We start from the raw sequence: 16,138 nt of genomic DNA, 5'->3' as shown, positions 1-16,138 counted from the left end.
TGAATTGTTATATTATAAATCCACAGTTTCTGTTTCTTGCAAAAACATATTGGAATTGCCGCTAGAGATTAGTTATGGGAGTTTGGTCAAATCTAATATTGGAATTGCCCTACCAAAGAACCAGACCCGGAGCACAACCAACATTTACATACCTAAGAATGGTTGGGATTTCGACCTCAACAGAATTGGTCTTTACATCCACCTGACAGCACCAAGCAGCCGAGAATTGGTCCCACACCATTTCTGTGAAGAAATCCGAACAGAAAGGCATTTCTACAACTTAACTAAAGAGAGCCACGGCACAAAAGCAGCCATTATTCTGCGGGCAGAAATCATAATGATGAAAGTCACCTCCATTTCGAGTATGGTGGTACTCGTTTGAATCGTTTCGGTTAAGTATTGCGACAAGTATTCCTCCTTTTGCTAGTAGCATCAACAACGTAGTCATAGGCCTCATAGCATAAGCATACCATCAACCTTAACAATTGCAAGGATATCCCAAAAGGTGTCACAAAACTCTGTTTCTAAACTAAAAGCTTTCTAAACTCAGGAGCCAATCCAAAAACCGATGTGTTCTTTTCAACTCAATTAAAAAACATAATAGAAAAGGAAATCTATTTCTACCAAATACAAGGAATGGAATGGCTTTGAAAATGATTGAAAAAGGTTCACACGCATCTCACTTCCTACCACGGACCTTCACAGCCTGCCTGTTCCTCTTCTTCACACCAGACTTGGCAACCTTAAGACTCCTGTGAACAGCACTAAGCCTTGCAAGAGCTGCATTCTTTAGATCTGGCCTGTAATAATTGTTCGCAACCTGAAACCAATAATTGCCATAGAGTAAGTAGTTTGTTCTTTGCTGCACACTAACAGTTCAGCTTAGTAACATTGTTTCTCAGACTACATAAAAAAAATTAAATAGGAAAATAAGGAGGTAAATGAAAAGACAGGGCTTAGAAAGAGATTTCTTGTATGGGATTCATGCACAACAATGATCCCTAAGCTATATAAATGCCACAACACTCATCCAGTGTATGTACCAAAACTTCAGGACTAAGAACCAATCTATGAATGCTCTAATCTCAAAATGACCACAAAATCTTGCTTCAACAGGACAGTTAAGTACAAATATATCACCTAAATGGAACCAATCTATGGCGACCCTAAGAAGTACCAAAACAATAAAAAGTTCCCACCTAACAGACAAGTATGTGTTTGGTTCCATTTACGTTTATTGAGTAAACAGTGCCACATAGGCGCCCCATTAGCAAAAGCCTCATTAATTGTTTCCATACGTATCATTTTTGCTTTTGCAAATATCGATTTCTGTGCGCCTCTCCCGTTTCAGGAAGCTTCATTTTGGAGCTTCCTGAAATGGGTAGGCATTTATTGGCACTTTGCTGATGTGGTGCCTAATGGCACCTATATGTCATAAACGAACACATTAATAGCTTTTCTCGGTTTTGCAGCCACACAAGTACAAAACATTTATTGAATAAACACAAACAGAACCAAACACCCTCCTAAAATAACAAATTGTAAATGATTGACTATAAAAATAAAAATACTACCAACAGACAAACAGGTGTCATTTTGAAGAAAAACGCATCCAATAAATTAGTGACCTGGTCCATATGAACAAGGTTCTAAATATCAACACAGGCTGGTCCATACAAACAAGGTTCTAAATATAGGCCTGTGTTGGTGCTTCTTTTATGTTTTACTTATTTTTTTCAAAATCGGTTCAGAGGGGCCAGTTTAAGGCCCCGACTACCCTCTGAACCAGTGGCTGACCTGATTCAACCCCTGTAGGGGCGTATTGGGAAGCCACTGGCAGGATACGTATCAGCCAATACGGGCCAATTCATGTCGATACTTTGAACCTTGCGTATTAAAACAACATGATGGAGATTAGCTCAGAAGCCAAGCGTAACAAGTACATTTCATTGAAGAATCCCACATATAGGGTTCTTCTTACATGTTAGCTTCTCATCACCGCATCACAAAAAGTGAAAATGGAAAACCAAAAATAACAAGCAAAAAGGCTATCTCATTTAAAGAAATCTTACAGGTTAGAAGCTCATAACTACCGACTATTATCATTCACAGTCCATAATGGATATGATACTACACAGAATGGAATAAAACAGAATTCATGATGCTTCACAGATTCCAATGAGCACATCAAGAGAAATTACAACCAACAGATGCCTCAAGAAAGTAATCACATTTGGAATTCTTTCACAAGCTAAATAAATCTAGAAACTAGAATCCCATATCAAATACCGTCATCAAGCAATAGACTGAATTGCTATGGTGAAATCCATATGTAGCCCCCTTCTATTCTCACATCTTAGTGAAAACTTTCAAGTATTCCCAACGAAGATGTAACCAATAAATTATATACTAGATATAGACAGTATTTCACAGCGCTATCTTCAAAATTTTCTTTCTTTCAAAAAAAGATATCTTAGGACTTGTCAAAGGAAGGGAAACATAGAAATAGACATTACCTTGATAGGATCCCATTCACAATACAAGGATGACTTCATAATTCAAAATTCTGACAAGATTTTCTCAAGGGAGATCCTGACCGGCTAACAGACTCTTAATAAAATGAATCATAACTACGAACCATCTATCCTAACCAAACTAACTTGAAAGCAAAAAAAATAAAAATAAACAAAATTTGCATTGTACAAATTTATATTCAATAACAAATTATCAGATTGTAGCCAGGTAAAGTTCCTGCTTCACATCGATTTCTACGGGCAGCATAAACAATAAGAAATTTGACCTCTTTAGTCTTTACTACTTGGTTGATAACAGCCTTGACCTACCTGGTTAGTAACAGCCTTGGCCATGCGACGGAACTCCTTCTTCATGACCGACTTGTGGGTCAGGCTAGTAGGTTTGTTCTGTTTCTTCGTCTTCGTCGTGGCAAGCACCACCGAAAGATCTTTCCCTCCGGGTTGAATCGTAACCGTCTTCTTGTTTGCCAAGCCTAAAATCCCACAAAAAAAAATGAAGGTTTAAAACATAAACGCAAAACCTAAACGAGCCCGAGTTAAAGAATACAGGTAAGAAACCAACAAAGTATTCTTAATACCTGAATGCTTATAAGAGTTGACGTTGTATAGATTGTTGCCTTCTTTGCTGAACTGCACACTTGCAGTCCCATTCCCGAACTCCTTCACGAGGAAGGAGTTGTTCCTCTTCACGATCTCCCAAATCAAAGGCCCTGGAACGGTAGCCATTTTACCTGCACAGCGTTACAATATCATTACCCGAAAGCTAGGGCTTAGAAAATGCAGATCAAAACAGAACGTAAGCCTACCGATCAGAATAGAACCATTCGAAACATAAGAAAAGAAAAGGTTAATATATCGAAATGAAGTTGCAGAAACTCGACTGACCAAAATGAAGCGTAAAGAGATGAATGAAAATAATATGAATGTAAACATATACCGCAGAGAGGAAGGAGTGGCAGCCTTTGAGCGTAGAGAATAGCAAAATAACCTAGAACCAGGAAGAAACGACGGACGTGAGCTTAGTAGTACTTTTATAGTTATTGTCAAAACCCTAATACGTCTAGAAGGCCAAGACCCAAGCCTCGAAGAACCAACGTATTACTGGGCTTTGGTCCATATTAAGTTGGAACTGGAGATGGATTTTCATAACCTGGGCTTGAATGGGCCTAAAAATCCAACGTTGGGCTGGACTTGAAGCTTTATCAAAGCCCATTCAATCCAAGCCCAACAAATCGACGGTTATTATGCTGAGGGATCGTTGAGGGAAGAATTTCCAAGCGACACCGATTTCCTTTTTCTTACATTCCGGAAAATTTATGATATTGGAAAAACGTGGTATTGGAAGAGCGGAAGTCATGAATTATGAATTTTTACGGTTCAGACTCACCTCGAATTAGGCAATTATTTTTTCAAATGTATTTATGATCCACTCCACCTATAGACACCACACCGTGAATTAATTTGACATTTTTACCCCTTTGATACTAGCCAAATTGTACGATCAAATTATGGATTCTGAAGTAGAGTGGATCATAAAAAACTTGATATGTCGTGATACTAGTTGATTGGGTTGTAAACCTTTTCGGTATCATAGCTCAATTCTCAAATATTGGATTTTTTTTCAGCTTGATGAAAAAACCTTGGTCATGTTGAGAGTTTCTTGTGCATGCATGACTCGAGTTGGGATCTCTTGCCAATAAAACATATTCCAACCCCCTACCAACTTGATCTAATACTGCACATTTCACTATGAGACGGAGACCCACCATAAAAGTGGAACCCGCCATGTATGAAATGTATGATGTCAAATCATGTTGGCATGTTGTTGGAATGCCTATTATTGGCAGGTGATGTGAACTTGACTCTATCCATTTGTCCCAATGTATAGTTTTACAGATGGAGTTAAAATGCTTAGCTTCAAGTGGAGTTCAGATGGACTACACATTTGTTGTTACAACATAAGCTGCACTTTTCATCCGTGTTGTAACACTATGCTCTTTTGGGAAGACATGTAAGCTACACTTATAAGAGTATAGGGGCTTGTTTTGAGCAAGAGAGACGACAAACTATCAAGGATTATGGAATTGACTTCATATTGTTTAATATGGTTTGATTAATACCACATACGAAAATTGAAGTCTCTGCGATTTTAGAGATCTTCAAAGCCATTTGAAACCACTATGCTCGATTATTAAGGTATGTGGGCTTGTTTTGAGAAAGAGGCATAATAAACTATCAAGATCTATGATGTCATATTGTTTAATACGGTCTGATTAATACATATAAGAAATCTATGTGATTTTAGAGACATCAAAGGCATCCAATGCCTACATGCCCAATTATTAAGGCATACATGGGTTGGGTTTGTTTTTAGCAAGAGCCATAATAACCATCGAGTCATAGTAATTGATGAAGGGGAATTTGGCCCGACCTTGCAATTACCCGACACGTGGCAAAAACAAGCAACTCGGGACAGTAGAACGCCCGAAGCAAACACCGAAAGCAAAGCAAACTCACTACTGAGCCCGAACTCCAGACCGCCCTACTAGGAGCCCGAGATCCCCACCAAGGGCCCGAGCTCCCCACCAAGAGCCCGAGCTCCCTACCAAGAGTCCGAGCTCCCTACTGGGAGTCCGAGCTCCCTATTAAGAGCCCGAGCTCCCCACCAAGAGCCCGAGCTCCCTACCGAGAGCCCCGAGCTCCCTACTGAGAACCCGAGCTCCCTGCAAGGAGCACAAACTATATTGGGCCCCAAGCCTCGCAAAGCTGTGACCCGAGCTGGCCCGTGGCAAATCGGAACACTCCCCAAACTGAAATCAAGACATCTCGCTCACTCCAACACTTCGCTTCCGAAACACCAGGCTGATCAAACGTACCTGACGCCAAGGACGTCCATATCCGAGGGCGACGCACCTGACTGATTTGGGATCTGACGCCTGACAGCCGCACTTCAAACGGCCTCCTGCTACCGCCACCTGCCACCGTCGTTACTAGCCGCAGAGACGGCTCCGACAAAGGAACAGTGGCGGTTCTAACCGGCCAGAGGAAATGACATCCGAACTGGCAGGAGTTCAGAAGTAATCATGTCCGATCTGACAGAAGCCGGGAAGTGAGTGCGCGAGGTGGTTATAAAAGGCTCCTACCCCCCAGAAACGAGGTATGCTAACTTTCGTGCCATCTGATCTATCTTGCCTTTGAAAAACTCTAACTTGAGCTTCGGAGCCCTTACGCTGGGTTCTCCCCGGAGCTTCTCTTCTCCTTCCGTTTCAGGTCCCTGCCACCCGGTTCAGAGGCAAGATCGTTGACAGCTAAGATCGGTCGGATTGCGCACCATCAGTAATCATCATTTGTGGGAACTGAGATGGGAAGGCGTACTAAGGATCAGCGACTTCAAGGTTAGGCGCGTACTTGTAGATTCAGGCAACTCGGCGGACATCCTCTTCAAGTTGGCGTTTGATCGGCTACAGCTGCCGAGGAGCGAACTAAGGCCCGCAAGCACTCCCCTGGTGGGCTTCAGCGGAGAGGAAGTCAAGCCCCTTGGAAGAATAACGGTGCCTGTGGAAATCGGCACGTGGCCTTGTGCGGTTAGACTCAACCACGACTTCCTGGTGGTCGCGACTCCCTCCCCATACAATGCCATAATAGGGCGGCCAATCACGCATATCCTGCGGGCGGTGGTCTACCTACCATTTGGCAATGAAGTTCCCTACGGACTTCGGTGTGGGGCTAGCGCGGGGCGACCAACTCGAGTCCTGCAAATGCTACGTTGCCGCCCTAAAGGGAAAGACCAAGGCGGCCGGCGACCTCGATCTGGAGCGGCCTGCGGAACAAGGCGAAGAACGAGCCTCGCCCACAGAAGAAACAGTCGCGATCCCAACCTCGCCTACGGACCCAGCTCGCGCACTCCAGATTGGTGCCTCCGTCAAAGAACCCCTACGGACCGAACTGGTAAGTTTTGTACTCCAAAATTTAGATATTTTTGCATGGTTCGCGCCCGATATGCCCGGTATTGACCCTGGTCTTATAACTCACAAACTTAACACTGACCCTTTAGTCAGACCCGTTAGACAGAAGAAACGGAACTTAGCCCCAGAGCGCTGGAAGGCGGTCGACGAGGAAGTCGAGAAGCTCCTCGCGGTGGACTTCATAAGGGAAGTCCATTACCCAAGCTGGGTGGCCAACCCTGTACTGGTGAAAAAGGCGAACGACAAGTGGCGCATGTGCGTCGACTACACCGACCTGAATCGAGCTTGCCCGAAAGACTGCTTCCCCCTTCCTAGGATCGACCGCCTAGTGGACGCGACCTCGAGACATGAATTGCTAAGCTTCCTGGATGCCTACTCAGGCTACAACCAAATCCGGATGGACCAGTCCGACGAGGAAAAAACCAGCTTCATAACCGAGTTTGGTCTATACTGTTACAAGGTCATGCCCTTCGGGTTAAAAAATGCCGGGGCGACCTTCCAAAGACTTGTAAATAGGCTGTTTCGGCCCCTGATCGGCACAAAGATAGAGTGCTATGTAGACGACATGGTCATCAAAACACGGTTTTCACGAGAAATAATAAAAGACTTGGACTCTGTCTTCTAAGTCCTGCGTAAGTTTAGCATGAAGTTGAACCCCAACAAACGTGTCTTTGGCGTCACCTCGGGCAATTCCTAGGCTACGTTGTCAATCGGCGCGGCATCGAGGCCAACCCGGACAAGATAAAAGCCATCCTAGATATGAGATCGCCTTGGAAAGTAAAAGAAGTTCAGAGGCTAAACGGCCGCATAGCCGCTCTAAGCCGCTTCATGTCCAAGTCGGCAAATCGCTGCTTCTTCAAAGCAATCAAAGGCAAAGGGTTCGAATGGATCCAAGACTGCCAGCTCGCGTTTGACGAGCTAAAAGGTTACCTCGCCAGTGTGCCAACCTTAGCTCGGCCCGAGGAAGGCGAAATCTTAGAACTGTACCTCTCGGCTAGCGACGAAGTGGTCAGTTCGGTACTAGTAAAGGAGACAGACCGGGTCCAACGACCCATATATTATGTTAGTAAAATCTTGCAGGGAGCAGAGACAAAGTACCCGCAGATAGAAAAGCTAGCGTACGCACTGGTGATAGCAGCACGGAAACTCCGCCCGTACTTCCAGGATCACACCATCATCGTCCTGACTGACAAACCTCTGAGACAAGTACTACTCAAACCCGAGGTTTCTGGCCGACTGACGAAGTGGGCCATCGAACTCAGCGAGTACGATCTCCAGTACAAGCCAAGAACTGTCATTAAGGCCCAAGCCTTGGCAGATTTTATCGCCGAGTGCACGTTTAGCCCCGAAGCCCGTGAGCCGGTCGAGCCCGAGATCCCCAGTTAGGGCAAACTCGGAGCTCCCAAACCAAACGAGTCCGAACCCCGTGAAGTAGCAGCCAGTATGGCATCCCTCCTGTTTAGACCAAGCACGAACTGGGAGGAGGAGCCCTGGATCCTTCACGTAGATGGCTCCTCGAACCAACAAGGTAGCGGGGCTGGAATAGTGCTACGTGGCCCGAGCGGAACAAAACTAGAATACGCACTACGCTTTGAGTTCGCGGCATCTAACAACGAGGCGGAGTACGAGGCGCTGATAGCCGGGCTAAACCTGGCGCACAAGGTTGGAGCAAAACATATGGTTATCTGCAGTGATTCCCAGCTCGTAGTCAACCAAGTTACGAGCGAATACGAAGCGCGTGAGCTCACAATGATTGCATATTTGGCAAAAGTAAAGGAGGCTCTGCTCAACTTTCAGTCACACTTCATCAAGCAAATCCCGAGGTCAGAGAACGCTGAGGCCGACGCCCTGTCCCGACTAGCTAGCACGAGCCACAACGCTAGGAGAACCGTGTACGTAGAGGACTTACCTCGGCCCAGCATTCTCGGTGGGGCAGAAGAGGTTGCTCCCGTCATTGAAGCAGAGCCGAGCTGGATCGACCCACTCGCGAGCTTTCTGCTAGACGAAACCCTCCCCGCGGACCGCAACGCAGCCAAGAGGGTGCAGTGCCAGGCAGCCAAATACGTCATGATAGACGAACGGTTGTACCGACGATCCTACACGCTCCCCTACCTCCGATGCTTGCGCCCATCCGAAGCCGAGCTGGTACTCCGCGACACCCATGAAGGCTTGTGCGGCGGACACCTGGGGGGCAGAGCCCTCGCCCAAAAGGCACTTCGACAAGGATACTACTGGCCAACGATGAAGACAGAGGCAATCGAGCTCGTCAGAAAATGCGACAAGTGTCAGAAGCATGCCAGCATCCACCATCAGCCCGCTGCCGACCTCAAATACCTCACCAGCCCATGGGCCTTCGCCCAATGGAGCATCGACCTCCTGGGGCCATTCTCACCAGCGACAGGCGGGAGAAAATTCCTAGTGGTGGCAGTAGATTACTTCACAAAGTGGATAGAAGCTGAACCCCTGGCAATAGTTACAGCCCGAAACATACAGAACTTCTTTTGGAAGAACATTGTATGTCGCTTCGGGCTACCTCGGGTACTGATCTCTGACAACGGCAAACAGTTCGAAGATATCAAGTCCAAGAATGATGCCAAAGTATGGGAATTAGTCAGAACTTCACGTCGGTCGCACACCCGCAGGCAAATGGCCAAACAGAAGTAATGAACAGAGCCATCCTCCGCGGACTAAAAGCACGATTAGACCGAGTCAAAGGTTTGTGGGCAGACGAACTACCAAGTGTTCTATGGGCTCACCGAACCACGGAAAAAACCGCCACAGGAGAGACCCCCTTTAACCTCACCTATAGCACCGAGGCGGTGATCCCGGCGGAAATCGAAGTGCCTACGTTGCGACTAGAAGCGTACGACGAACAAACAAACGAGAACGAGTTACGCACCAACCTCGACCTACTGGACGAAGTGAGAGACCTCGTGCACATCCGAACTGCGGCCTACCAACAAAAGGTAGCTTGGTATTATAACGAGCGAGTAAAGAAGAGGAACTTCCGCGTCGGTGACCTGGTTCTCCGTAAGGTGATGGTGCCCGAACCCGGCGTAGGGAAACTTGGACCAAACTGGGAAGGACCCTACAGAGTAGTGAAAGCACTCGGTGGGGGAGCAAACGAGCTCGGAACCCTAGAAGGAAAACAAGTACCCCGAGCATGGAACGTCGCCAACTTAAGAAGATACTACCTATAAACCACAAAAGCAAGTACCCCGAAGCCTAGGTAGAAAACGAACTGGACCGAAATGGTCAAGTCGGCAAAAAACGCAGCTCGAAGACAACCAGAAACAAAAAGCCATTTCATGTCAGAAAACAAACTGAAGGACCGAAATGGTCAGTTCGGCAAAAAACGTAGCTCGAAGACAGGACAACCAGCACTTGAACAAAAAGCCATTTCATTTCAGAATAGATGTGTACATTCAAAAAAAAAAAAAAGCCATTACAAGCCAGGGGCTACTTCATCATTATCAGAAGCCACTTCGACAACACCCGAAGGACCTGCCTCCCCCTCGGAGTCCGGTTCAGCATCCGCAGCATTAGCCATCTCTTGAGTAATGCGCGAAGTGGATATGGCGCTAGTATCGAGCTCGAGGTACGTATTCCGGATCATCCACCGGCTTAACTTGAAACCCCTCCTGTAGGAGTCCATCATCAGATCATCGAAATCCGGCGAAGGAATATAATCACTGATAGCTTTCTTCTTCGCGTCTTCGATGCCTTGAGAGAAGATCTGAGTCCTCTCCCTGATATCCTCCTGAAGATACTCGACCTGGTGCTGTAGGTCCAGCTTCAACTCCGCCATATTCTTCACCACCACTCCCATGGCCTCGGCATCCCTCTGAGACCTCGCCTGCCTAGACCGCGCGAGGCGAGCAGCAGCCTCGGCAGCACGAGCAGCCTCCTCGGCAGCTCGCGCCTGCCTCGAGTATCTCTCCACCTGGTTCGCTAAGGCGTGAATAGAAGAGTTCACCTATCAAAGGAAAACGGGATCAAAGGAACAAATAGAAGAATAAAAGCTGAAGAACCCTAAAGAAGGGAGCACTTACCACCATAGCATGAGTGACGACACGGCAGGCCACTTGGTGCAGAGGGAGCTCGGTCCACGCCGCAACTTCCTCGGGAAACATCACCTCCTTACTCCGTTGAAGAGCATGAACAGGCGACAGCACGCTCCTGAAGCCCCCCGGGGCCTCCGAGCCCAACGGCCCAGCTCGCGTATGGGCAGACTCGGAGTAAGCAGGAGCCCCAGTGTGTGTGGTTTCGGCATAAGGAGCCTCCGCCGGCTCCTGCGTAGGCGGAACCATCTCAGGCTCCTCCGCCGGATAGTCCAGCACCTCGGGCTCCGCACCCTGGGGCGGTTCGGCGCGAACTCGCTTAGCCACCCGTTTTCTCCTCTTCATGCCCTGGAACAAGTGCCCACCTCGGGTCCCTCGAGAGTCCATCGTACCTGCGAAAAGGAATTCAGCATCAGTAAGACGTAAAAGAAGAGCAAGACAGGATCGCTAGGGAAAGAACCTACCCGAACTCAGGCCCGCAACAATAAGCTTGGCCTCCGTCAGATACCGTTGACACTCCAGCCCGAGCCGCACCCATTGCCGGAGGCCCTTCGCCGTCTCCTTATCAAGTGTGACGCCGGAGTCGGGAGCGGCCATCCCCCAGCTGGTCTGAAACGGCCACCCCAGCGCACTTCGCACCCCGAAATAGTCCCGCTTCCACGCCGGGACCTTATTAGGGAGTCCGTGTAAGAGCTTGAAGCCTGGGTGAGGGGACAGGTAGTATGCCCGCCTATACCCAGGAAGGGGACTCGCTTGCTTTTTCAGCATTAAAATGGAGGAGAAAATCTCAAGATCCAAAGGAAAGTTCTCGTCACAAAACAAAGAGATCGTCCCCACTAAGTTCCTAATGGAGTTCGGGTGAAGTTGACCGACCGTCACACCGAAGTGGTTTAAAACCTTGACGAGAAGAGGGTGAAAGGGCAGTCGCAGCCCCGCAGCGAGCTGTTCCCGAAAAATCACGATCTCGTCAGGACCGTGTTCCCAGGGCTACCCGTAGGGATGAAGTAGGCGTGCTCCCCGGGCAAGTCGTAATAGTCTATGAGGGATTGAAGTCCCTCAGGCGTCATAGTCGAAGGACCGAACTGATCTAAGACCCAGCCGCGACGGGAGGTGGACGACCTACCCGAAGCACCTCGGCCTGTAGATTCAACCCATTCCTCAGGACCTACATCGGGCACACTTGAACTACCAGGGGATGCAAATCGATTGGTAGAACCTACATCAGACCCGCTTGAACAGTCTGAACCCTCCGAACTAGACATCAGAGAATAGAACGGGATTCCAAAAGCACTCACCCGGGAAGAAGACTGAAGAAGACCGCGAAAGCTCGAACAGGCAAGGAACCTGGGACGCGAGCTGAAGAGCTTGAACGCGAACTGGAACTTTGGCGCAAGCTCAAGAGGTACAACAGTAGCAAGGACGCCCCCCCCCCCCGCGCGCTATTTATATCCACTGCGGCCGGAAAGCGACGGCCCAAATCGAAGCCAATCCAACGGCCCACAGCCGCGCTAAACCGCACGTCTTCCGAAGCCAATCAGCGCACGTCTTTCCGAAACTGACGAGGCGTCGCGCACGTCCTGTCAGAGGACAGGTGTCAGCACGCGTCTTCCCGAAACTGACGGGGTGTCGGCGCACGTCTCCTCGCAATAAAAGCGTCTGCAGCGCGACTCTCGAACGACTGCCGTCACGTCTCCCAAACGCGCGCCCTTTTTTGAAAATCAAATTAAAGCGGGCGCACTCAGCACGGACCAAAACCCTCCTGCTACCTTACAAACTCCCCGTGCCAAGACGGGACCCTTGTCGCAGGGAGTGGGGGGCAATTGATGAAGGGGAATTTGGCCCGACCTCGCAATTACCCGACACATGGCAAAAACAAGCAACTCGGGACAGTAGAGCGCCCGAAGCAAACACCGAAAGCAAAGCAAGCTCACTACTGAGCCCGAACTCCAGACCGCCCTACTAGGAGCCCGAGCTCCCCACCAAGGGCCCGAGCTCCCCACCAAGAGCCCGAGCTCCCTACCAAGAGTTCGAGCTCCCTACTGGGAGTCCGAGCTCCCCACCAAGAGCCCGAGCTCCCTGCAAGGAGCACAAACTATATTGGGCCCCAAGCCTCGCAAGCTGTGACCCGAGCTGGCCCGTGGCAAACCGGAACACTCCCCAAACCGAACTCAAGACATCTCGCTCACTCCAACACTTCGCTTCCGAAACACCAGGCTGATCAAACGTACCTGACGCCAAGGACGTTCGTATCTGAGGGCGGCGCACCTGACTGATTTGGGATCTGACGCCTGACAACCGCACTTCAAACAGCCTCCTGCTACCGCCACCTGTCACCGTCGTTACTAGCCGCAGAGACGGCTCCGACAAAGGAACAGTGGCGGTTTTGACCGGCCAGAGGAAATGACATCCGAACTGGCAGGAGTTCAGAAGTAATCATGCCCGATCTAATAGAAGCCTGGAAGTGAGTGCGCGAGGTGGTTATAAAAGGCTCCTACCCCCCATAAACGAGGTATGCTAACTTTCGTGCTATCTGATCTATCTTGCCTTTGAAAAAACTCTAACTTGAGCTTCGGAGCCCTTACGCTGGGTTCTCCCCGGAGCTTCTCTTCTCCTTCTGTTTCAGGTCCCTGCCACCCGGTTCAGAGGCAAAACCGTTGACAGCTAAGATCGATCAGATTGCGCACCATCAGTAATCATCATTTGTGGGAACTAGGATGGGAAGGCATACTCTCTATTTGTCCTTTTTGTTTGTGTTGTTGGGAGGAAGATTTTGAACAATAGAGAGGGACCTTTGTTCATCACATGGATAAAAAATAATTGAATAGGAAATACCTGGGCAGTAGGTTCTATGTTCTCTTTGTTCATCACATGGAGGACATGAACGTCTGTTTTCTCTCTTTGAGCTTTTGAGTGTGGGTAGAAGGTTTTGGACAGGATAAAATTTCATTGACCTTTAGACTATGGTTAAAAGGTAGATGCTTTTTTCTTTTTTTTGAAAAAGGGGAAAAAAAGAAGTAATGTGAGTGTTAACCCACCTCTCGTAAATTTTACACTTTTCCCCAAAAGAGCAATGTATTAGAATGATGGAAGTGTAGCACATGTTATAAGTTATAGCCCATCCGAACTCCTTCAAGCGGCTTGCCCCTATGCTAAAAGAGGCTACCACATCTATTTTGAGAGACCCATACCTCATTGCCTTGTGTGCCTCAAATTGGCGAGGCACAACACTTTTTAAAATATAGGAAAAGATCCTAAAATGATTATTTATTTGCTTGTAAATAAAATAAGCCAAATTAGTCTAAAAAAACTCCCATTATACATATTTTTTATCCCAAAACGATGGGTGTCAATTGGACTGGACTTGGTCCAATCTGGTCCAGTCCAATGTGAGCCCATTACAGATGGACCTGGTTCAATCCAGTCTAATGAATATTTTAGACCATGTTGGACCGGTCCAAAGACCGGATAATTTGTTCAGATTCCTGTTAATTTATATTGGTTTCAACTCAAACCTGGCCCATTGATACCTATGTTCTTATCTTTTATCAATGGACCAGATATTGGCTCAATCTAATATAAATTCATTATGGACGGACCAGGTCCAATCCAATATGTCATATTGGTCCGCCCAGTCCGTCCAAATTCAATGTCTTATTGGTCCATCCAATCCGTCCAAATGGATTTTGATTTGGATGGAATCCAACCCAAAACCAGTCCATTGACACCCCTAACCAAAACATGTCATTTATTTTTCACTTACTAAATGTATATATTAGAATAGAGTTTCTTTCCCCAAATCTAATTACAATGAACGAAAATACCCTTGTACAAACAAACATCTTTTATTAACTTTAATTCTTTATCACTTATAAATTAGATTGCATTGAAAAATATATACAATAAATATAAATATATAATATACAAATTAAATAAAATGATAAAAAAAGTTGATTTTACCATGGGAACCCACTACTTATTACAAAAAGAACACCTAAAGTTCGTCAAGAGGAAGGAGATACCATATGACCAACTTTTCCCCTTTTGTTTACTAGTAAACGACAGGGCCTTATCTGGATAAATGCATTTACCGAGATAAGCAACTTCCGAAAAAACAAATAGGACCTTAATGGCAAATCCCCCTTATGTGAGTTCTGAATGTGTTTGGCTCAAAAGAAAAGCCCAGGAAAAGGAAGGATCCGATCAACATTTTTCCTTAAAAAGAGGGGGGGGGGGGGAACACGAGTACGGTTCACCCAACTAGACTTGGGTCGGGCCGGGATTTTACTCATCATTAATGGAAATACGCTAGGCCCGAGCCCGAAGCTCGACCTAATAAAAAAAATTACAATTTTCCCTATTCAAATTAGAATTAAAAATTTAAATGGTTTTTTTCCTATTTAAATGAACAATTGGCCTACAAGATGATTTTTTTCCCTTTCTTTTACGTTTTAAAACACAATTTTACATTCTTAAATCAAAAAATTTATTCAAATTGACATAATCACATAACCCATAACAATGGGCCTACAAGATGGTTTTTTTCCCTTTCTTTAAAGTTTTAAAACACAGTTTTACATTCTTAAATCAAAAAATTTATTCAAATGGACATAATCACATAACCCATTTTAAGTTTAATTTTAGGTCGGGTCGGGCCGGGCTCAGGCCAGGCTATTTTGACAAAACCTGAGCCCGACACGAATTTATTGCGGGCCAGGCTTTTTGGCCCGAGTTTAAGCCCGCATGCCTATAAACATGTTCAAGCCCGTCCGGGGGATGGGTCAGGCCAGCCCGTCGGGCCACTCGACCCATGAACAGGTCTACACCCAACTAGAACACATGTATATGACTTGTATTTATAGGTTTTTTTTATTCTTATCCAAAACTCTTATCTATATATTATATATATTAAAACTGGTCCTACCATGTCAGCATAGCTCTCATTTGAGAGAAGCTATTTATCTATTTTCTCATTTTTTTTATTTTTTGATTTTTTTAATTTCATGTCATTATTGAAACAACCAATGAGATGCACCTTCCCAATAATCTAAATAATCTATTTTCCTAAAATTATTCATAAACTACCTCCCTCACTATCCCCCACTTTCTCCAAAATTATCTCTAATTCCTATTTATCCTTATAAATTATCTCTAATTCCTATTTATCCTCTCCACTACTTTTTACCTATATATACCTAAAGAAAGTTTGGATTAAAAATTTTAAAAATTATTTAAATATTACAAAAATTATAAAATAACTTAAAAAGATTTATTAAAAGCACAAAAAAAATAATTTTATATTTTTACGAAATATATCATGAAATTATGTACTAACAATTTAAATTATGTTTTCCTGGATTATCAATTTAAATGTTTTTTAAATATGTAATAGCTATAAATAAACAAAATTCAAATAACAACAAATTTTAAATATTTTATAGATTATTTAAATAACTAAATACCTATCATAACTATATTTTAAATAGTTAAAATAACGAAACTATGTAATAAATTTAAAAATTTTCTTCAAAGTAGAAAATTAATTATAACATAATATTTAAATGAATAATAATTTAATATA

At 45.6% G+C, this 16,138-nt stretch overlaps 1 protein-coding gene and 1 non-coding gene across 4 annotated transcripts; both read right to left on the bottom strand.

Moving 5' to 3' along the window:
- Nucleotides 1-447: 447 nt before the first annotated feature.
- Nucleotides 448-3,608, bottom strand: LOC104591090 (large ribosomal subunit protein eL28y-like). Of its 3 annotated transcripts, none has more exons than XM_010249882.3 (4): nt 3,472-3,608; nt 3,113-3,265; nt 2,844-3,007; nt 448-820 (listed from the first exon to the last, which is right to left on the bottom strand). In XM_010249882.3, exons 2-4 carry the CDS (start codon nt 3,258-3,260, stop codon nt 680-682), a joined length of 453 nt encoding a protein of 150 aa, XP_010248184.1. In that variant the 5' UTR covers nt 3,261-3,265; nt 3,472-3,608; the 3' UTR covers nt 448-679. The 3 variants fall into 3 exon arrangements, with proteins under 3 accessions (XP_010248184.1, XP_088748699.1, XP_088748698.1); XM_088892573.1 differs by having other exon boundaries at nt 3,420-3,529; XM_088892572.1 differs by lacking the exon at nt 3,472-3,608 and adding an exon at nt 3,341-3,468.
- Nucleotides 1,915-2,005, bottom strand: LOC148789587 (small nucleolar RNA R24). Its single transcript, XR_016079900.1, has one exon. It is a non-coding gene; the product is annotated as a small nucleolar RNA R24 (small nucleolar RNA).
- Nucleotides 3,609-16,138: the final 12,530 nt, after the last annotated feature.

Source organism: Nelumbo nucifera, chromosome 8 (genome assembly GCF_055504915.1).
Source record: "Nelumbo nucifera cultivar China Antique chromosome 8, China Antique-T2T, whole genome shotgun sequence".
Taxonomy (NCBI): domain Eukaryota; kingdom Viridiplantae; phylum Streptophyta; class Magnoliopsida; order Proteales; family Nelumbonaceae; genus Nelumbo; species Nelumbo nucifera.
This window is presented reverse-complemented; position numbering and strand designations above follow the sequence as displayed.